This window comes from Pelodiscus sinensis, chromosome 7 (genome assembly GCF_049634645.1).
Source record: "Pelodiscus sinensis isolate JC-2024 chromosome 7, ASM4963464v1, whole genome shotgun sequence".
In the NCBI taxonomy this organism is placed as follows: Eukaryota; Metazoa; Chordata; order Testudines; family Trionychidae; genus Pelodiscus; species Pelodiscus sinensis.
The window spans coordinates 70,814,386-70,837,660 of NC_134717.1; the positions used below are offsets into that span (position 1 = coordinate 70,814,386).

Sequence of the window (23,275 nt, forward strand, 5' to 3'; positions counted from 1 at the left end):
TGACATTAAAAGGGTGGTAATTAAGATGTATTCATTTTAATATTATTTCCAGTTGAGCATTTCTTTTCAAAATGCACTTTTGCCACAAAGCACTCAACTGCTTATGACACGGTATCATTTAAGTGTCCATTCTCACACCAAAACAGCTTTCCCTGGGGCAACAAGTCTAAAAAGTTGGCTTTTGTCAAGCTATCTGTTTTTCTTGCTAGACGATGCTATAATTTCCCCCTTAACTCTTTGTTCTATAAGAGCTACATATAATAATTTAAAGATCAGCCCCTTTGCCTTAGGACACATGTCTCTGAATTACATAAGAACATAAGAACGGCCATACTGGATCAGACCAAAGGTCCATCTAGCCCAGTAGCCTGCCTGCCGACAGTGACCAACACCAGGTGCCCCAGAGAGGGTGGACCGAAGACAATAATCAAGCGATTTGTCTCCTGCCATCCCTCTCCAGTCTCTGACAAACAGAGGCCAAGGAAACCATTTTATCCCCTGGCTAATAGCCTTTTATGGACCTAACCTCCATGAAATTATCTAGCTTCTCTTTAAACTCTATTACAGTCCTAGCCTTCACAGCCTCCTCTGGCAAGGAGTTCCACAGGTTGACTACATGCTGTGTGAAGAAGAACTTTCCTTTATTAGTTTTAAACCTGCTACCCATTAATTTCATTTGGTGTCCTCTAGTTCTTCTATTATGGGAACTAATAAATAACTTTTCTTTATCGGCCCTCTCCACACCACTCATGATTTTATAGACCTCTATCATATCCCCCCTCAGTCTCCTCTTTTCTAAACTGAAAAGTCCCAATCGCTTTAACCTCTCCTCATATGGGACCTGTTCCAAACCCCTAATCATTTTAGCTGCCCTTTTCTGAACCCTTTCCAAGGCCAAAATATCTTTTTTGAGGTGAGGAGACCACATCTGTACACAGTATTCAAGAATTAGGCAGTTGCTATGAGAGAGAGAACAATTCCTCAATCAACATTAGTCGAAATCATTGCCCAGACCAAGCCTGGGCATGAATGTTGACTTTCTCTGCTTTTCTCTCACAACATATAATCCATTCTAATTAATTTATTACAACAATTTCAAGGAATTCACGGGGCTATTAAACAATTCCAAAACTTAGTATCAGAGGAGGGACTGAGAAGCTCACAGCATACAGTTCAAACACGTTACAGTAGACAACTGTACCTATTCAACAACAGGGATCCTATAATTACCTCAATTTCCAAGTCAATTTAAATAATCAGTTCATAACCTCAGATGGAAAGAACCAATATGTAAAAGAAGGAAACAATACACAAGTGAATTATTGCATCAGCCATGTGAAGCAGCTCTTAAAAGGCATACATTACCTCTCTGTGCCAAACAGGATTAGTTGTGTTACTGATGATAGTTGACCTTCTTTCCTGACCATGATGGGCAAATGTAGGAAATGTGCTTTTCTTTCCAGGCTGAATAGACATCTTTAGGTAAGGATCAGGATTGAAGAACATCCCTTTTTTTAGTCCAACTGCCCTAATATCTTAAAAGAAAGGAGGAAAAGGAACAAAGAGATTGAAACAAGTTCACAAATTATGTCATCCTAAAATATTACTTCAGAATTCAGTTTACCATAAACCATTCAAAAAGTAACACAAAATTACTCATATTATGATTAATTAGATACTGAATGGAGATTGCCTATGTCAGGAATTCACTCAGTTTTCCTCAGAGCACAAAGAGATGAGGTAATGACTCTAGGGATATATCAGGCTCTTGATTTACATTCTGGTTCCCAATTGTTTCTAGAATACAGCCACTCTCTGAGTTGCGAACAGTCAAGTTATGACCGTTAGCACTTACGACTAAAGCTCCCATGGAGCGGTAGTAAAGGCGGTCCCCGAGTTATGAACGCGACCTGCGCTTACGGACAGCGCGGTCGCGTGTAACTCAGTGGGGTCCGAGTTACAAACAGATTGAGTTACAGCCAAGTGTTTGGTCCGTGACTCGTTCGTAACTCGGAGAGAGGCTATAAAACACTGTGCATTTCTGACTGTAAGTAGCAGAACTGCTTTTCTTTTCTACTTAGAATCATAGAATACTAGGACTGGAAGGGACCTCGAGAGGTCATCGAGTCCAGTCCCCTGACCTCATGGCAGGACCCAGTACTGACTAGACCATCCCTGATAGACATTTATCTAACCTACTCTTAAATATCTCCAGAGATGGAGATTCCACAACCTCCCTAGGCAATTTATTCCAGTGTTTAACCACCTGACAGTTAGGAACTTTTTCCTAAAGTCCAATCTAAACCTCTCTTGCTGCAGTTTAAGCCCATTGCTTCTTGTTCTATCTTCAGAGGCCAGGAAGAACTATTTTTCTCCCTCCTCCTTATGACACCCTTTTAGATACCTGAAAATTGCTATCATGTCCCCTCTCAATCTTCTCTTTTCCAAACTAAACAAGCCCAATTCTTGCAGTCTTTTTTCATAGGTCATGTTCTCTAGACCTTTAATCATTCTTGTTGCTCTTCTCTGGACCATCTCCAAATTCTCCACATCTTTCTTGAAATGTGGTGCCCAGAACTGGACACAATACTCCAACTGAGGCCTAATCAGAGCAGAGTAGAGCAGAAGAATGACTTCTCGTGTCTTGCTCACAACACACCTGTTAAATACTTAATATATTTCTTTCTGAGATAATACACCCAAATTCCCACTCTGCCACATACTGCTGGATTAAAAAAAAAAAGAGTCAGCTATGAAGTAGGAAAACAATGTTTTTCAGGATTGATACGTTGATGAATAAACATCACTCTAAATATTCAAAAAACATAATGGTGATCTGGGGTAGGATGCAAATGGTCCCAGCCCAGAGAAAGGAGAGCCAGGAAGAGGTGATGTGGAGTTTTCTGAGAATATTTCTTTCTTTACAAGAGCCTTCCTCCCCACATGGAAACAAAGTTTGGCAGTCTTGCACCATCTGCAGTATGATGTAGTAGCGTATATGATGCTCACCTGCCAGAAGTACTTCTGTTCATATCCTCAGCACATGCTTAAATGTTGGGGTTATAAGCTTCAAATAGCCAGGGTAAGAGGTGCACTTTCAGTATAATAATTGATTTTAGAATTATCTTTTAAGAATTTTCTCTTTTCAGGTTCCCTGAAGTCACAGATTTCTGGGTCCTTCTTCATGAGCTATCCTAGCATGTAGTATACAGTATCTAGTGTCAGTGCAGCTGGTACACACACAAGGTCAGATACGCAGTTTTGTGTGTCATTTTTGCACACACAGAAAAAAGATTATTGTACTAAAATGACACACTGAATTTGGATTCAATCAAAAAACCCCAACCCTCTGATCAAAAGTAAATGTTGAGGGTCAGGAGACACCAAAAATAGTATGCAGGAAATATTATAAAATATAAAATAAATCCATTTAGGCATAATTTCTTCATAGCTAAAATGACAGAGAAAGAACACAACAATTCTCTGTCATGCACTTCTCATCTGAACCATTTAAACACTCTCCTTCTCCAGATAGGGGCCCAGTTATGCTTATGAAAGAAGCATCCCTCTATGCCTCCTGGCAAACAGTTATCCACCAGCCTTGAAAAGGAGTTCATGTATAAAGATGCAAGAACTCATTAGCAAGCAAGAGAGACTTTAACGTTTTCTCCCCACTTCATAAAATATATCCACAGAACTTAATTTTAAATTATTCTGAATACACATAGTAATAAAGAACGTGCAGTATCCCACAGCCTAAGGCAGATATATTATTTTATCACGCAACTTGATTTTGCACTGATATAATAATGTATTGCATTATATCACTCATGTTTTCTGACATGCACTGTTGTGGCCTACAAACAGCAATGGGTAGGGAGACTCAGCCACTCAGCTTTCTACGTATTCCCAACTAATTTGAGCCCTAGTCTACACTAAGAAGTTATTTCTAAATTACTCCCCTTATTTTAAAATAACAAGCAGAATATCCACACTATCAAGCCTGTTATTTCAAAATAAGGGATTGATTATTTAAAAATAACAACTCCTGTTTACCATGAGGAATAATGGTTATTTCAAAATAGTTATTTTGAAACAGCGGTAGTGTGGATGCTTCACTGCTGCTATTTAATAACTATTCCCCAGAGTCATTGAAAGTAATTACTCTCCAGTGCTTTCTGGGGCTCTAAGTCGATGTAGCACATCCATATTAAGGGAGCCTGCCTTGGACTAATTTTGAGACTTCCCTGTAGTATGAACACACTATTTCAAAATAGTTATTTGGGGAGTTATTATTTTGAAGTAAGTTACTGAAGATATGTCCTTTGAGATCTTTTTATAAAAGCCGTCTGTTCTTTCATCATCTTTAAAACCAGCATTTTGAAATTAGTTTAACTGTGTTCAGATAATTAAAGTACTCGTAGAAAAGATTGGAGAATGAAAAAGAGCAGACTTAAACAAATAATATTAAAGGCACCTCCATAAAAGGAAGATTAATACCTGGCATATATTTCAGAAACAGTTTGTAAGTCAAGTTGGGAGCACAGTGAAGAATATTATTTTCTATTCAGTTTTCCCCTGAAACATTTGTGCTCCAGCTTTGCTCACAAAAATGACTTTTCAGTCTGTAGCCAAAATTAGTTTCATGATTAAATGATGTTAGTTTCACACCAAAGTAGAAGTCACTGTTTTTTCGAGTCAGCTTCCCCAAACAAAATTATTATTTCCATGCTCCGCAGCTAGCAAAAGTGCAAGGACAAATCAACCCTGACCATGCACATGTTTTGACTATTTCCCAAAGACAGAGCAGGACCTAAGTTTGGCTTTTTGGCAGACACCTTTCTCCACGGTTTTCCTCTCTTGGCCATTAAGTGCTGATGAGCAGTAAAGGTATTTATGAATGGACAAATGTTTAGTTAATACAGGAGGAAGCCAGTTGAAATGTTGTATTTATCCATGCTTATATTTGATCGGAGTGTTAGCAGATCAGGAAAGGATCACCAGACAGACTGGAAAAGGCCCTTCTGGTGCAGAAGAGCATGTAGAATGAGTGAATTGATGAAGCCAGCTTCTCCCAACCATTCCCATACCTGCAAATTAGGTGCTCCACTGAACATCTATTTTGCAAACAATAGACGGACTATTCAGAAGTTTGACCTCAAGGGACTTCACTAATAGATACTTTAGATTCTGAAACATTAAAAAGAGCAGAACAAAATGCCTTCATTTGTAATTACTTGAATTGCTAGAGGCAAAGCCTGAGTTTTCCACTCAAATGAGAGGGAAAGATGTGGATACAGGAGATCAAGCTAGATGATCTCATAATCCCTTCTGCCCTTAAACTATGAAGAAAACAAAGAAACAGTTTCATCCCGTTCAGATTCACTGAGTGTTCAATCATGGGACAAAACTTTTACAAAGAGTTCATGTTCCATGGATGGGGAGGTGCAGAACTACGAGGCTTCATGGATACAATATGTGCCATCTTGGAGTAAGCTGAGTGCACTTGAGGGATGTGAGTGGGGGGAAGGTGAAGAAGAGGAATGTTCCCAATGAGATAACTGCATATTAGGAAGAAGTGAGGTAGAGTAGAGCACACTCCCAGAAGGCTGATAGAATGAGGGTCAGGGCCATGTTCCTGGTGACAGCAGCCTGCAGGTACATCAACAAGGTAAGCAACAAAACTAGGTCTAGATGGAGGAAGAAGAAGACCTGGAAGTCAACACTGCTAGTGTTGCTTTAGAGACTTAAATTTAATTCACCACTACTGCATCAAGATAGTAGGCCACAGCTAATTTTGAGAATGCTAGGTTAGAAGTCTGCTCTTCCCAGAAGCTGACAGGTTAGGAGTCATCCTACTTCAGATGAAAAAATTTGCTTCCCTGGAGGCATTGTCTTTTCTCACTTGGTCTTCTTGCTCTGGTGCTCATGTTGACACTTGAAAGAGTCTGCCACGTCATTCAGAGATCAGCAGATGATAGCAAAAGGGTGGGGAAAAGAGCACAGAAGGAGACACAGTTCACCCAACACTTGAGTAACTGGGAAGGAGAGGAGATACTGGTATATGTTCTCCCAAAAGATGTATAAGAATAGCAGCAGCTCTGGGTCACCCCAGCTGCCTAAGGGCTTTCCCATGATTCCACAGGAAACCATATGGAGGACACCCTAAGATCAGGAATAGAAGCAGGTAAAGAGATGTTGGTTTAGGATGAGATGAGCTGAAAAAAAGAGGGAAGATGCAGTACTGCAGGAGAACTGCATGAAGAACTTGGGGTTCTCTTATGTGAGGGTCAGGAAATAAAGAAGGGAATTTGGAAAATTTGGGGCAAAAGGAGAGAATCAAATGGGAAATTTAGTACTAAGCTGTCCACAAATGTAAAATCAACTCTGGCTCTGAAACCCAGATAGCTAGAGAAGTAGAGACAGGCTAAGAGAAGACAAGTGAAAAGGATTTAGTAGTTGAGAAACGAAACTAAGATTAAACTTCACTGCTGAGTGGTCGAAGTGACTTTAATCTCACATGATGTGGCTATCCAAGCAACTGAGACTGTCATACTCTTCACACAAAATGTGCTTTTGGTCACTCTAACAATTGTTAGGAAAGAAGCATCTGATATTTAGAGGCAAAGAATCCTTACTCAAATAGGGTTTCACTCAAATTCTATGGCTAGGTCTACACTAGAGTCTTTTTTCAGAAAAAGCTACGAAAATTGCGCTCTACAATTTGCATAGCTTTTTCCGATTGCTTTTCTGGAAGAGGCTTTTCCACCATTTGGCCCCATCTAGATGGTAGAACAAGATATACAGGGCTCCCAGAAAGAGCACGTTTGCTCTTCCGCAAAAAAAAAGCAGAAGAGCAAACGCATTCCCTGGACTTAGGGTCTAGATCTCGCAGTCTAGACATACCCTATTAGAAGATAAAGTGCATCAAATGAGATTGTACATTTCAGACTATGGCAGTAAGACCCAAATTTTGAAAATTTCTCTCTGACATTGGGTACCCTCTGAAAATCAGGACCTCTGAAAATCAGGCTCAAGTTGGGAACTCAAAAGAAATGATTCTTTGAAATGATGGAAACATTTTGTTCACACTCTCCTGGGGTTCAAATAGATATTAAAGAATCCCCAGTCCTTTTTGACACAACCAAACTTACACAAACTGTAAAGATTATAGTGGAAAGATTTTACAAGGCACAAGTATCTCCTTCCCCATAAAACAGCCCAAAGATCCCCAAAACATACCACCTTTCCCTAGAGGTAGCCCCTTTTTAGAAAAATCTTACTACAATTACCATTCTATAAAAATTTTAAATCAACCCCAGAATGCCCACAGCGGAGCTAGAATTCTGTCATGCCTTACAGGTTTTTAGAAGGTTTTTTATAAAACCCTATTTCAGTTCTATAAACTCTCTTGTGTATTTCCCTATTAATTGCTACAGAAGCATTGTAAAAGGCAGTTTTAGTGTGTTCTAGTCCTACACACAGAGAGAAACCTCGTAGAGGTTTGTGTTTTCTGTTCTTCAAGCCTACAGGACAAGATTCTATCTTCTTTGTTCACATTGAGATACTTAACTCTCTTGAGACCACATGTACAGTAAGCACTAATCAACAGGAGTAAGCATTTAATTATTTTTACAGATTTACTAGGGAGCTGCGCCCCCTGCTCGCTACACTCACCAAACCCTCCTCTCACTGGCCACTTTCCTGGCCAGAGAGTCTGTTAATCTTGCACTTAGCCTGGCTGCGCTGTCCATGGCCCCAAGTCACTTACACCCTTCTCCGCTCCCGCCCCACCACTCCCCTAGATGGGCCCCTGTATTCGAACCCTCTTGGCTCATCCCGCCCACTCCCTAAGCCAGCCCCCTGCACCCTTCCTGCTCCTGCCCCACCCACCAGTAAAATAGTTTGTTCTCATGCAGAGTATGGAGCCTTTTCTGGCAGCTAGCACGGGGAAGAGCTATGATCTGCAGGCTTGTGGGCCTCACATGTAACTGAAAACCAAACACAATCAGTAAAACGGGGCCTAACTCCAAACAAATCCCCTTCATTCTGGTGCTCCTGAGCACCCGGCTCACTAGCAAGAGGCAGGGGCTGAGTTATGTGCGAGTAGCCAAGCGGGGAGAGAATTCCCTGCTCTCCATATCCAGTTACTGGTCATCTTTGTAGAGCCCCACATGTGCCCTTCCAGCTGGCACACGAGCTCCCACCACAGGGCTTGGACGTGCTCCATGCAGACAGGGTGCAATGGAGGGACATGGAACCATGGGGGAGCCCCCAGCTTTATGCACCTGAGAACCAAATCTTGGTGATGCGGGAAGAGAGCCCGGTGGGGTAATCTGTGTCACTAGTCCTTATCCTGGAGCTCCATGGCCCACAGATCACCCTCGTCCTTCCACCCCTACCTCCACCTCCATTCCTACACGCCCAACCCCCTGCCTCCATTTCTACACCCACCATCCTCCTTAACCCCTCCCACTCTCCCCCACTTCCCATCCCCCTCCTTCCATTCCTACCCCCATCTCCTTCCCCCATTCCTGCATCCTCATCCTTCGCTAATCCCTTTCCCTCTGCACCTCCACACTGCCCATCCCCCTCCTTCCATTCCTACCCCCATCTCCTTCCCCCATTCCTACATCCTCATCCTTCGCTAATCCCTTTCCCTCTGCACCTCCACACTGCCCATCCCCCTCCTTCCATTCCTACCCCCATCTCCTTCCCCCATTCCTACATCCTCATCCTTCGCTAATCCCTTTCCCTCTGCACCTCCACACTGCCCATCCCCCTGCCTCCTTTCCTATATCCTCCTCACCCCCACCACCCTCCTTACCACACTGCCCATCCCCACATACACCCTCTCCCTCTTCTTCCCTCCCTAACCACACCCTGCCCCTCCCACAAATTCACTGAGCTGTGCACTTGGGCTCAGCCTAGCCTTTCTGAACAGGCCTGTTGGGGTTTGTGTAATGCTGTGTGAACAGCCTTTGGGGCAGCTTGGAAGGCTGTTTGGAGGCAGGGGAGGAGACGGATTCAGCTGCAGCCAGGGCTGGAGGGAGCTCTCCCTTAGGAAGTATATCCTTGTGCAGCATAGCAGGGCGACAGTGGGGGTCTGGGTGTGTCCTTTGTTTCCCAACAGCACTGGGGGGCTGGGACCTGGCGGTCAGAAGAGAATGGCTCATCACTCAGGCCCTATGTATGGTGTCGTACTTAAGTGTCTCATGGGTTGCATTGTCCAGCGTGCATGGCGAGGGGTTGGAGTGAAGCTGGGTCACTAATCTGCATGGCTGCTGTATGTAAAGCTCAGTGGGAGGAGGCCGCATGGCTGAGCGAGGAGGGGTGGCAGGATGCATAGTGATGTAATGATGTCACTCTGTCATCCCACAGGAAATTTTTCTTATGTATAGAGAGAGAAAAGGAATTCAAAACGATTCAACTATTTATAACTCTTTTAGTTCTGGCACTCTGTCCATCTCTCAAAACCATGGGACTAACTCATAATCCATTAGCTCTTTTCTATGTACAGAAAAGTTAGCTTTGCCGTTCCTCAATCTGAGATGGATGTTCCCTCTGTCACACTAAAACTTTCCTGCACACTTCTCATGCGAGATCCAACAAAACAGTTTCGTTCATTTCTGGATATAAGTGAATCCGGTTTGCTTTCAACACAGAGGTTCTCAATGAAATTATATCTTTCAGACCACTGGAGTGTGCACCTCAAGAAAACAGATGCAACTGAGCTCAGTAGTATCTTATCCTTTTTTAAAAAAAATCATTTTCTTTGCCATAGTACAGTTGAAGTTAATTCTGATTTTTGCTAACTATTTAACACACAACTGAGGCTTGTTTTAGTGTGATAACGGAAGATACTTCTGAAATCTTACCTGATAGTGTAAAGCTGACTAATTTACGAGAATGTTGAGTTCCAGAAGCACCTTCATCCATGCCTTCCACACCTAACTAAAGGAGGAGACAAAAATAAAGGGTATCATGGTATTTTTCATTTGTTTTTGTATGCTGATAAAAATGATGATTAAATACTCAGAGGGATAATATTACCCATAGACAAAGCTATACTGTGAAAGCACCAGTACTTGTTTCTGTCTGTTTCTAATCCCTTGGAATTTCAAGAATACTGGTTATTTCTATGCTATATAGTGTCAATTCTGCAATACTGAGAATCTTCTGAACATACATAATTCATGAACAAGTAGGTGTGTGGAAGGTATTAACGAAGAACGTAAAAGCTCTTCTTCATAGGTTTCTGTGTCTTTTAAAAATGAATACTGTGAATTGGCATCTTATAGGTAAGCATTTAGGGCTGAAGAATAACATTGCCCTTTTAATGAATTATAGCTGCCAATGTGACGTTATGTAACCTCATGAACTGCAGATCTATTTTTATGAATAGGATTTTATAAGTGAAAAACTGTTTTTGGATTAATTTGTTAGTTGTCTGTTAAGAATTGCTTTTGAAGAATCTATTATTATAACTGCTTTCAGACTAAATGCGCCATATTGTCTTATCCCCTGTGACAGGGCAGATATGCCCTGCACTGAAGGGGAGCGGGCTAAGTCCCTGTGGGCAGAGGAAGTCCCGCCCTTCTTCCCAGACTGGGCATGCTCCAACTGCTGGAGCTGTATAAAAGCCAGTGGAGCAGCTCAGTCTGGACGGACTGCCAGCAGGGCAGGAGCTCAGGCTGGAGCTCCTGAGTAGCTGCCGCAGCCCCAGCCCCGGCAGCAGCCCCAACCCCAGCCCCCCAGGAGCTGCAGCCCAGGCAGCAGCCGCTGCAGCCTCAGCGACAGCCCCAACACCAGGGACGGTTGGAAGTGTCCCAGGGCAGAGGTCTGTCCCTCCGGGAGCTCAGCACTTTTCGGCAGGACGCCCCGCTGAGCAGGTGGTGGAAGCGTCCACCGTGAACAGGGCCCTGGGTTGGGACGCGGAGGAGTGGGAGGGCCCGGGTCCCCCTACCTCCCTGCCTTGCAACACTTGCTTCCTTGATAGCCAGGGGAGACTCACTGGAGGCCTAGGCCTCCAGGCCAGAAAGCCTTTCAGAGAGAGACCACAGACCTTTTTGGACTAGGCCAGTGGGCCGTATTTCCTGAGTCAGGGGCACTGAACTTTGGACTAGGCCGGTGGGCCGTATTTCCCGAGTCAGGGGCACTGAACTTTGGACTAGGCCGGTGGGCCATATTTCCCCTGAGCAAGGGATATCACGGGGGAGGGGAGGGTTCCCCTCGGGAGGGGGGGGCACACCCCGTGACATCAAGATGCTGTTAGTTCTATTTCTTTAAGTGCAACAAATGTGAGCTGACCATAGACACTGCGCAGCAAGTACTTCCCTGTACCATTTATTACCTTACACAGTGTTTCTTAAAGTGTCCTGAAGCAAAATACAGGACTATGTAGCACTTTAAAGACTAACAAGATGGTTTATTAGGTGATGAGCTTTCGTGGGCCAGACCCACTTCCTCAGATCAAATAGTGGAAGAAAATAGTCACAGCCATATATACCAAAGGATACAATTAAAAAAAATGAACACACATGAAAAGGACAAATCACATTGCAGAACAGAAGGGGGATGCGGGGGGGGGAGGGGGAGGAAGGAAGGTAAGTGTCTGTGAATTGATGATATTAGAGGTAGGGAGAGTGGGATGTTTGTGAGTTAATGGTATTAGAGGTGATAATTGGGAAACTGTCTTGGTAATGGGTGAGATAGTTCAAATGTTTGTTAAGTCCTTGTTGGCAAGTGTCGAATTTTAACATGAATGACAGTTCAGAGGATTCCCTTTCAAGTGCAGATGTAAAAGGTCTTTGTAGCAGAATGCAGGTGGTCAAGTCATTGAGAGAGCATCCCCCTCCTGTTCTGCAATGTGATTTGTCCTTTTCATATTTGTTCATTTTTTTAATTGTATCCTTTGGTATATACGGTTGTGACTACTTTCTTCCACTATTTGATCTGAGGAAGTGGGTCTGGCCCACGAAAGCTCATCATCTAATAAACCATCTTGTTAGTCTTTAAAGTGCTACATTGTCCTGCATTTTGCTTCAACTACCCCAGACTAACACGGCTACATTTCTATCACTATTAAAGTGTCCTGTGGGCCAAGAGGAGCTGCAGGATGCTGACTGGAAACGGCAAACTTGAGCCAATGGGAGCCACAAGGCTCCATAGCTGTGAACCCTTTAGGTAAACAAAGCAGCTTTTCCAGAAGTGGGCCCGGGGAACACTTTGAGAAACTGACCCAACGCAAAATACATGTGTGACGGGGCGCTCCCGCCCCGCACTCGGAAGGATCGGGGCGAGGGGCGTGCGAGACCCTGGGGGGAGAGCAGGACCGTCGTGGGGACACAGGACCAGGCAATGGCCACCCTGGCCGGCCCCGAGGGACGCGGGGAGCATGAGCGTTGGCAGGGAACGCCCCCGGGGCTAGAGTGGCCGATGGTGATGCCATACGGGGCGACTCGGGGGCGCGGGCAGATGACGTCAATGGCGACTCGGAGGCGCGGGCAGATGACGTCACCAGGGGGCGACTCCGAGTCGTAGGGGCAATGACATCAGGAGCCCTGCTGGAGGGGGATTTAAAAAGAAGTCTCGCCAGCCAGGAGGAGGAGGGAGACCGAGAGACGCTCGAGCGGATGAACGGTGAGCAGGGGGAGCCAGAGTGGACCTGCCCCTAGGGAGATGGAGTAGGAAGCAGCCCAGGGCAGGGTCGTGGAGCCCGTGAGCGGGTGGGTTTAGGGACAATACCCCATCTGCTGAGCAGGGATAGGCAATCCCTGCCATAGGGCCCTGGGCCAGGGTTCGACAAGAGGGAGGGCCTGAACCCCCCTACTCCATCATCCGGAGTGAAGCAAGTCGCACAGCTGGATATGCGAGATGGGCAATTCGGGTCTCCTTCGAAAGCGTAGGGAAGCTGGGATTTTCTTGTCGAGGCATGAGACTATGTCGGGCTTAGAGGCACAAGGAGTGTAATAATAAATAGGGTGGTGGTAGTAAACAACCTCTCGAGGCAGCATGGTCCTTTTACACGTGGTGGAGAACGTGGGTAAGATACTTGCACCCTACCTGACTGGCCCTGCCCAGATGGCCTACTGAGGCATGGCAGACAAAGATGCCCTGTGCTATTACAAGGTCAAAGAGGTGATCCTGGATCAACTGGGTATATCCCCGGAGACCTATCAGCAGGTGATAGGTCAACGAGTGAGGAAGGCCGGCATGAGATGGCTAGAACCCGCGAACAAATCAGGGTTACAGGTGGCTGAGCAGGTGATACTAGAGCAATACATAAGGATCCTACTAGTGGATGGACAAAAGTGGGCACACCACCACCTGCCCGATTCGCTAGAAGAGGCGACCCACTTGATGGAGCGCTTCATAGCGGCAGAAGGGATGGAAGAAAAGCATCCGACATCCACCCAGGCCATGCCCAGGAGAGGAATTCACCTCACAGTCGGGACAGAGCAACCATCCTGCATGGGGTATAGCCGCCGACCACCCTGGGGACCGGCAACAGAGCAGAAGCTGGCGCCAGTCTGGAACCAACCAGGCAGTGGGGGAAACCAACCAGGGGCAAGTGGCTTCCCGGAATCAGCCACTAGTCAGTTTCAGCAGCGGCTGAATCAGGGCTCCTGGAGCAGAGCAGCTGGGGTGCTGCCAGGTTGGTCCCACAGCTCCGCTCCTCGGCGCTGCGGGACCAACCCAGCAGCACTCCAGCTGCTCTGCCCCTGGCTTTCCCGATTCAGCTGCTGGTCAGTTTCAGCAGTGGCTGAATCGGGGAAGCCGAGCGCAGAGCAGCTCCAATTGTTCGGCTGCCCTGAGCACTTCAGGGTTCCCGATGGTGCCAGACCATCAGGAGTACCGGAGCAGTGGATGCCGGACCAATGGAGTTTTACTGTATATCTTTGGGACAGTTGGACTGAACACCAACGGTAATAAGAACTGTAGAGTTTTTAGTTTCCTTTTTTTGGCTTATGATGACTTATATTGATTTTTTTGTTCCAAACATTCATTAAGAAAAAGTCCTTGCTGATTCTGTGTATATTTTTTTCTGAGGAGCCATTCAATCATTTAAGACCACACTACCGTATTAAGTCATGGCAACAAACTACCTACAAGAGTAGTACTTTTTTTTAAACAGAAAAAAATGCCTCAATTGAATTTGATTACCATAAAAGTAAAAATATAGCAATGTTACAGCAGCATCACTGCAATGAAATTTACAAGGCTGCATTTTTCTGGCACGTAATCTAACACAATTACAATGAAATACAATCATAAATACAAATCTTTCACCTATTTACTGTATACACACATACACTGAGTACACAGACTACATAAAATTCTTAAAAAGGAGGAATGCGAAGTTGAAAAAAATACCAATGATCTAGACTAAATTGCAACATTCAGTATCCACAACTGAAAGTCATCAGTGGATTGTCTGGCTACACATTATATTATTAAATAAACAAAATGTACTGTGGAAAATTATTTAAATTGGCTACATAGTGATATACTGAAATAAGTACAATACTGAGTTAGGAAGCCTTGCAGTGTACATAATAATGCATTTATGTAACAGAACAACTGAATTATTTAAACAACTGATTAAAACTATTTACTTTAAAGACTAGTTATTCCACAAGAGCGCATTTAGTACTGCGATAAATAGCAATTGTGAGATGTTGAAGAAAATGTACTACAAGATACTGAAGGAATAGTCACGCATGAGAATACAATTATTTTCAGGGATTATCAGGTATTTTTCCATTCACACTGGTAAGTTTCCATTTTAATCAGTGAGAAACTTTTGGTAGTTTTACCTACTTTTAGAAGTACAGGCTGAACCTCTCCAGACCAGAACCTCTCCAAACCAGAACCCAACTGGTGCCGTACCACAGAATTTGCTGAATCACAGGAGGTCAATATTGTCTAGTATTACCAACACTTTCACTGCTTACCGGGCTCTTAGAATACATTTACGGGTATATCCGAGCTAAATAACAGAACAGAACACCGAGAGCAACGGCTGGTGACTCTAAACAAACTTTATGGAATCATGAGAAACGTGTAAGTGTACATCTGGCTAACTACAATCATGCCAGACCACAGATGTTGCCAGACCCGAGAGTGCAGGACTAGAGAGGTTCAACCTGTAATTAACAGTCCAATAAATGGAAGTTTTAGTCTTCTCAGGCTTCAGATATGGGTAAACCCAAACTCATGAAAGATGTGTGTTATGTATATAAGGCGGTTTAGATTATGGATTCTATTCATATTTCTCCTTAGTACATCACACCAGAGAAAATAACTCAGCATACACATTGAATCATGCCTAGTCTTTTCAGTTTGTTTTATCAGCGGTTATGAAATAACTAAATAGAAAGTGCACTGAATTTTGGGTATAGCCAAAAAATGAAATCAAGAATTGCTTACAACAAATAACTTAGTAGAGCACAAAAGTCTCAGAGGGGTAGCCGTGTTAGTCTGTAACTTTAAAAATCATGAGTGAGTGTGTGTGTGTGGTATATTATAATGAGCTTTCATGGGCAAAAGCAACTTCCTTTCTAAGGTCTACAAGACTACTCACTTTTACTAGAGCAGTTTATTCAGGACACATGCAAATAACATGCACATGATAGCACTGACTTTCTTGATCTTGAAAGGTGCCAACTGCTGCTCTGTAAGATGCTCAAGACTCTAAACTACCACTGGAGTTGCATAGCACTTTACAGGATTAGGCCCAAGACACACAATTCCCAAAATATTATCAAGTGGTTCAGTGTGCTTAGATGTGCTCTGCTATGGATTCTTCTAAATTTCCTAGTCTACAGTTCACAATTTTCTCTCAATATTGCATTATAGTCAAACACATTTCTCGTTTAGCAGAAAGCCCTAGTTAATGGAAAAATTATATTCAGCAAGGGTGCATCTACACAGCACCCTAAATTCAAAATAGCTTATTTTGAAATCTGGCGTGTCTACACAGCACCAAATTTTAAAATAACACACTATTTCAAGCCATTCCTTATCGCAACAAGATTTACCAGGATGACAAAATAGCACACCCGTTATTTTGAAAAATATTTCAAAACAACAGTTGGCTTGTGTAAATGCGGAGTAGCTAATTCATGATACCTCCGGTATCCCAAAACAGCCGTGCTGTGTAGACGTATCCCAACTGAATTGTATTTGATTGAATACAATTGCATCTGCCTACTATCAAATGACATTAAACAGGTTTCAACTTTGTGTGTGGACAAAATATATGCAAGTCAGGCTGGACTGAAACAGTTCAGTTGTCTGCCGAGACTAAGAAAGATATCACGAAGGTTCCATATTTACTGCATCTTCCTTTCTGTATTATGTGTGCATAGTTCGCAAGAATTCTAACCAGGTCTTCAATCTCAAGTTGGGATCTGAGGGTGAAAATGGGCTGTTTCCATCTCCTGTACAGAGCTACTGAAGAACAAATTATTTTCTTAGGACTGCACATGTGTAACTATCCTCTTCAAATAATATCTTCAGTTACAACTATGTATTTCCATTAGAACCCAATAGGAGTGCACAATTACAACTGAGAATATAATGTAGCTTTTTGCGTGTAATTTTAAATGAAGAGGTTACAGGCTTTAAAAAGCAATAGCAGTAGTAAGTTGTCAGCTTCTATGCAGGCCAGTTTTCAGAGGAAGATAAGACAAACTTTGGCTAGTGGGATGAACAACTAATTTGAAGACAGAAAAGTTTAATACTAAGACAAACAAATCCTGGATTCTATTCCAAGTTCAAAATGGAACATGCAATAGAGATTGCAGGCCCTTCTGACCCATCTCCTGCTCCCTGCTTCTTTCCTTGGCTCCTCCATCTTAATCCTCATCCCAGTCCTCCCTGACTCTTGTCCCACCCCATCCAAACCCAACTCACTATCCCAATTTCAACTCTCCCTTACACATCTCCATGTCCCAGTGCCCATCCGTGTGCCAACTCTTCCTCCCCATTTCTGCCAAAGGTTTCCCCTCCATGCTCATCCCCCGGTAAAGTCTAGCTACATTCCAGGCATGCTGCAGCTTTGTCCCCAAATCCTCCCTCTTTCCACACACTCTCATGTGGTAGCCAGGGAGCACTGAGAGTACATGAGAGAGAGTCTTTTTGCTTTTGGTTCTCATACCTGATGCCACTGTGATCCCAGGCACCTCAGAGAAACAATTTCAGATACAATTCTGCCCTTCAAATTTAGGTGCCAAATTCTAGCAAACTCTACTGAGCTTGTGTGAATTGGGATTGTCAAAGGCTCACAACTTGTCCAAATTTCTGTGGAATTTGTACATGGCTAGGAAAAGGCAGGCACTGTTGCTAAATATCAAGTGGTTGTGATTCTCAACATAACTCTTTTGCCCATGCTAAATATATGCATTTCCTAACCTAATTCTGAGAAATAGTTAAATTGTTTTGGCTCATATTTTCTAAAAAGATTCACCCTGAAGTATAAACACAGCATGAAAACTTCCATCCCAACCAGTTTGGCAAAGTTATAAGCAATTGAAAACAAAGTCTTATCATGAAAAGTACTAGACAACTTTAACAGCAGTCCCTACTTCTGCGCAGCCTATAACACAAATGGATTGTATCAAATCAGATCACTTTTTGAAAAGTTCTAATTAATGGCAAAACTAAGAGACTGGTGTTGATATTAAGCAGGTTTGACTGACAGGTTAATTATCTCCTTACACATAAATTACAAACAGATATAAAGACTAAACTTACCATCACAGCAGGGTTTTTCACAGTGATACATGGGGTAGAAGCTCGCAAAGCTCCACTGACACCATGGTAGTATTTAAAACAGATCTTAATTTCAGCTGGGAAAACAAACAAATGAACAGTTACGTGGAATCCAAACATTGTGAACATGGGACAGGGCAATGGCAGCCCCCCGTTTATGAGAAAACTCAGTTGAATCATAGTCCACTCATGAAATGACTGATAGGCTGTTTTGCTAACATGATTTGTTAATGTATCCCATCTCCATTATAAAGGCAAATCAAAACTTTCATTGGCATTTATTTCCTTTCAAATTCTGGAAAACTGAAAATCTCTCTCCTTCCTAAAGAGGAAAAAGCCAAATCCCGAAACCACTTAAAAGCCCGTTAAAACCTGGTGGCACGCTCACAAAAAATCACTTGGGAAAAAAGATAATGAGTTTTAGCATGTGGTTTTGTCCACATTAAAGCATCAGCCAAGACAGATATTGATCTGCTTTTTATAAGTCTTCTGGAGCCTAATAACAAGGGGATATGAACACTGAATATAGCATTTAGTCTTAGCATTCACTTGTGAAGGAAATTCCATTTTACTCTAAAAATTAAAGATCAATTCAAATTACTTAAGCTCTTCAACAGACCTAGAAATGGATTTCTTGCAACTCAAGATCCCATAATGTATTGCATGCAAGCTGTTTTATGCTTAAACTATTTTTTCATATCTTTATTAAACCCTGCAAATGGTATAGCCCTAAATATAGCTACTTTTCAACATTTGGTCAGTTTAATTGAAGATATTTTGTATAATGATATTTTATGCTATAATTAAAAAAACTATTTGGCTTCTCAAAGGGAAAATGTCATACACATATGCTCAGATTAATATATGAATGTTTTAGATGACTGTAAGAAGTGCTAGGATCACTTATACCACAGGCGGCCAACCTATGGCTCTGGAGACACCGGTGGCTCTTCTGAAGTTAATATGCAGCTCCTTGCTCAGGCACTGACTGGAGCTGCAGCTACAGGTGCAAACTTTCCAGTGCTCAACTCCGGGCTCCACCTCCTCCTCCACATGTATTGAACCCTCGCTCCTTCCCTCCCCTACAGAGCCTCCTGAGTGCCATGAAACAGCCAACTGCAGTGGGCAGGAGGTGCGGGGAAGGAAGAGGAGGCCCTAATCGGTGGGGCTGCTGGTGAGCAAAAGATACTGGAGATGGGAAAGGAGGCCCCTGATGGGAACTGCTGACAAATTACTGTAGCTCTTTGGCAACGTGCTTTGGTAAACAGTGGCTCCTTCTCAGGCTCAGGTTGGCCACACCTGAATTATACTGGGATAAAAATTTACCCAAGAGGTAAAAGCTGGGGCTCTGCCTAAATTGCATATGAAATTTTTTTTAAAAACATGTGGCTACTGTTCTTGAGTACAGAATGGTTGGTTCTTTATTCTACAGTTACTGTGGCTATCAAAAGTGTTAGTGTGAATCCCACTGTAGTCAGACATCCCACCTTATGCACGCCAGATTGGAGAATTCTGAACAGCAATTTATGCTAGGGCCACCCACGTACCTTGGGTCTCCTTGTGCTCCTGTGTGAGGAGAGAGAGGCTGGGGCAGTCACTGCCCTCCTTCACTTCCCTTGGATTCTAGGTCCAAAGCTTCTGAGAACTCAAAACGTGGGGCTGGAGGATAGGCCATGGGAACTGCTCTGACTACAACGCCTAACCCCCGCCCCGCCCTGCCTACAATTACTGTAGTGTAAGTAACTGTTTTTTCTTAAAGCGAAGATGCACAGAGTTTAAGGTCAGATGCCATCTAGTCTGACCTCTTGAATGTTACAGGCCATTGAATTTCACCTATTTATCCCCATATTGAGCCAAGTAAATTACACATTATTCAAATACAAGTTGTACTTGATTAACAAATCTCTTTTCCAGAAAGGTGCCCTGTCTTGATTTGAAGACATCAAGAGATTGAGAATCCACCACTTCCCTTGATTGTTTGTTCCAGAGATTAATCACCTCCCTACTACAAATGAATGCCTGGTTTCAAATTCAAATGTGCCTTATTTCAGCTTCCAATCACTGATTTTTATGCCCTTCTCTATTAAATTAAAAAGCCCATTAATTCTTGTTATTTTTCTCCCCAATGAAAGTACTTGTACACTATGATCAAGTCACCTCCGTTTTTTCTGACACACTAAAAATTTTACTGAAAGGCATTTTCTTCAACTCTGAAAAAATTTGATCGCTTTTTTTGCTCCCTCTCTACAATTTAAAGAGAATGCTGAAAAAATTAGACACCAGAACTGTTCACAGTATTCCAATATATGAACTCTATAGTCTGTGGAGAGCAACTGCACTCAGCCCACCTTTCAATTTGATTAGCTCATCACTAAAGGGAATGGCTTGAAATCTCAAAGAGCATGACGAGAAAAGGTGCAGTACAGTTGTCAGACACCCACTAGGTTCTGTCTTGCTGTTCCAGGCAGTGAGGGAAATGAGAAGACGGGAGATGGCCTATCCTTTTTGCCCTTTTACAAGAGCATGAGGTGGCACAGGAGGCCTGCATAGCCCCAACAAACTGCTATTTAAAATACTCTAATCTGGTAGGGCAAGACGTTCTCACACATACAACACTGACACAATACTCTCAAACATATAGGCTATGTCTAGACTGGCATGATTTTCCGCAAATGCTGTTAACGAGAGCGTCTAGATTGGCACGGACGCTTTTGCGCATAAGCACTTTTTGCAGAAAAGTGTCCGTGCCAATCTAGACGCAGTTTTGCGCAAGAAAGCTCCGATTGCCATTTTCGCCATCAGGGCTTTTTTGCGCAAAACAGTTCTCAGCTGTCTACACTGGCCCTCTTGTGCAAAAGCATTTGTGCAAGAGGGCTTTTTCCCAAATGGGAGAGTCATTGTATTTGCGGAAGAACACTGACAATCTTACATTAGATCGTCAGTGTTCTTGCGCAAATTCAAAGCGGCCAGTGTAGACAGCTGGCAAGTTTTTCCGCAAAAGCAGCCGCCAGTCTAGATGTAGCCATAATTTATATATTTTCCTTTTCTCCTTTTGGTAGTCTGCTGATGATAGACTATACCTTCAGTATTAGGAATAATAATTAATACTGAAGGGCAGATTGCATCACTGATTTCAGTGGAACATCTGTGGATCTCTGAGCACTTTACAGAGGTGGGTTTTGTAAGGAAGCTCCTCATTACAGTCAGGATTAAAGAGCTCCTCCAAACACAATTAGCCCCAATCCAGTGCATCAGTGAAATTTGTTAAGCCTGGAAAGGGCTGGGCCTTTAAAAGGAAGATCTCTGCCTAGTGCGGGGCAGCACTACAAAGGAACTCCGAGCTCTTCAACCCTAGACACAAGGGATGCTGACTTGGAAAACCACTGAACATTTTGACCTCCAGGCCCTCTCAGAAAGGAAAAAGTTCAGTTCTTCTCTCTCTTTTCCCCTAAGTTTTCTGAAGATCCTAAACTTTACCTTCTGTGAGATGCAGAAGCTTCTTGCCATTTTTTACTACTTTATCCCATAATGGGACAGATGATCTGAACAATACAGCTAAATGGATGCGCCCCGGCTTCTGAGACAGGAGCACTGCCACCTTTTTCCTAAGGGAGGTCTCAGATAGGGATATTAAATATCTGTTAATTGAATAGTCAATTAACCTCTTGAAATCTTATCGATTACTCAACTATTCTATAGTTCCGGGGGGGGTGAGGCCAGCAGCCAGTGTGCCACTCCTGAGGAGCCGTCTGCCACTCTGTACTGCTGCTTCTGTATCAGAGGCAGCAGTGTGGGGTACCAGGTAGGAGCTGGTCCATGAGGGGATCCAGTTTAAAAACCAGTCCCCTTTGCGGACCAGCTGCCTGTCATCCCGCGCTGCTGCCTCTGATATAGAGGCAGTTGCACAGGGTGGCAACAGCCCCTGTCCACGGGGGGCAGGGCTGAGCTCCCGGGCTCAGTGCAAGCCAAAACTGAGCTGGGCTGCCTGCCTGCCTGGCTCCTAATGCACTTTAAATGCAGAGCTGCAGGGGGGTTAGATCGTGGACCCAGCGCGAACCAGGACTGAGCTAGGCTGCTGGCCAGCCTGCTAAAATAATTACTGGTGGGGAAGCAGGGAAATGCATGTAGTCTATAGCAGTGTTTCTGAAAGCCAAAAGTCAAGATTGTCTAATATAATTGTGAGGGCAGATGCTGTATGCTTATAACATACTCCCTGTGCCCGGTTGACTTGAGCATATTGTCTTTCTTACACACTGTTATTGATCACTGCTTGGTAGGGAAACTGTGACAATAACCAGAAACTGATTATATTTGTGGGATTTCCTAAGCATTCTGTAAGCATTCTCTGTAAAAACACCATGTAGTTACTAGGATGGCCTTTCTTAATGCCTGGGTTAGAAGATCTGCTACAGTGCTTTGTACAACATCTATTTCTGTATAAAACTAACTGGAGAAATGCATGTACAAGCATACAGCATCTGCCCTCACAATTATATTAGACAATCTTGATTTTTGGCTTAAAAAAATCCAACAGCATGAATAAAAAGTACCCAATTTAGCAGTTAAAGAACTGATTTAATATCAAACATGCAGTTAAATTCCAAGGGAAGTAAGAGCTTTCCAGAACATACATTTTTGCAAGCAGCAACATAAAGTGGTATTGTACTTAAGCTATAACAGTGTAGAGGTCCTTCAGCACTGTACGTGTCAATCCTCTTATGGACTGGAGAGGGCACTCTTTCACAATACTCAGAGGGGTAACTGTTTAAGTTTTTTCAGTTACAAACTAACAAAGCCTTAAAAAACAACAAATAGTCCTGCAGCACCGTAGAGACTAACAAAAAATGTAGATAGTATCAAGAGCTTTCGTGGGCACAAGACACTTCTTCAGATGAATGGAGCAAGGGGTCTAGAGGTACAAATAAATAGCATAGAAAGAAGGGAGTTGGGGAGGGAAAGGGGAAAAACAAAATAAAAAAACCCCTTGTCAATCAGACTGTATGTTCTAAATGAGGCTAATACAGTAGGCTGGAAGTGCTTGATACTTAGCTTTAGATGTCTTTTGGGTGTTGAATATAATGGCCCATCCAGTTCATGTCTTTATACAAACCTTGGTTAAATGTGTCAATTTTACATATGAAGGCAAGTTCCACAGTTTCTCTCTCTAGCTGGTTTCTGAAGTTGCTTTGTAAGAGGATAGTCACTTTTAGATCCATTAATAAGTGCCTGGGTGAGTTAAAATGTTCCCAACAGATTTCTGTGTGTTACTAATTGAATATCTGATTTGTGTCAATTCATCTTTTGTTGGAGAGACTGTTCAGTTTGGCCAATATATATGGCAGAGGGGCATTGCTGGCACATATCACATTAGAGGATGTGCAGTTGTATGAGTCTCTGATGTGGTGGGTTATGTAGTTAGATCCTGTGATGTTGCTTGTATAGATGTGTGGACAGAGTTGGCAGCAGAGCTTACTACGGGGTGGGTTCCTGGGTGAGT

The 23,275-nt window shown here is 43.2% G+C and overlaps 1 protein-coding gene across 7 annotated transcripts in view; it reads right to left on the minus strand.

Moving 5' to 3' along the window:
- The window catches only part of HECW2 (HECT, C2 and WW domain containing E3 ubiquitin protein ligase 2), a 309,520-nt gene that overhangs the window by 104,580 nt on the left and 181,665 nt on the right, over positions 1-23,275 (minus strand). For all 7 annotated transcript variants that reach the window (XM_075934226.1, XM_075934227.1, XM_006117907.4 and 4 more), the window contains 3 exons: positions 17,761-17,855; positions 9,879-9,954; positions 1,366-1,535 (listed from right to left, as the gene is read on the minus strand). In XM_075934226.1, the coding sequence (XP_075790341.1) occupies positions 1,366-1,535; positions 9,879-9,954; positions 17,761-17,855 (341 nt within the window). The remainder of the gene's footprint in view (positions 1-1,365; positions 1,536-9,878; positions 9,955-17,760; positions 17,856-23,275) is intronic.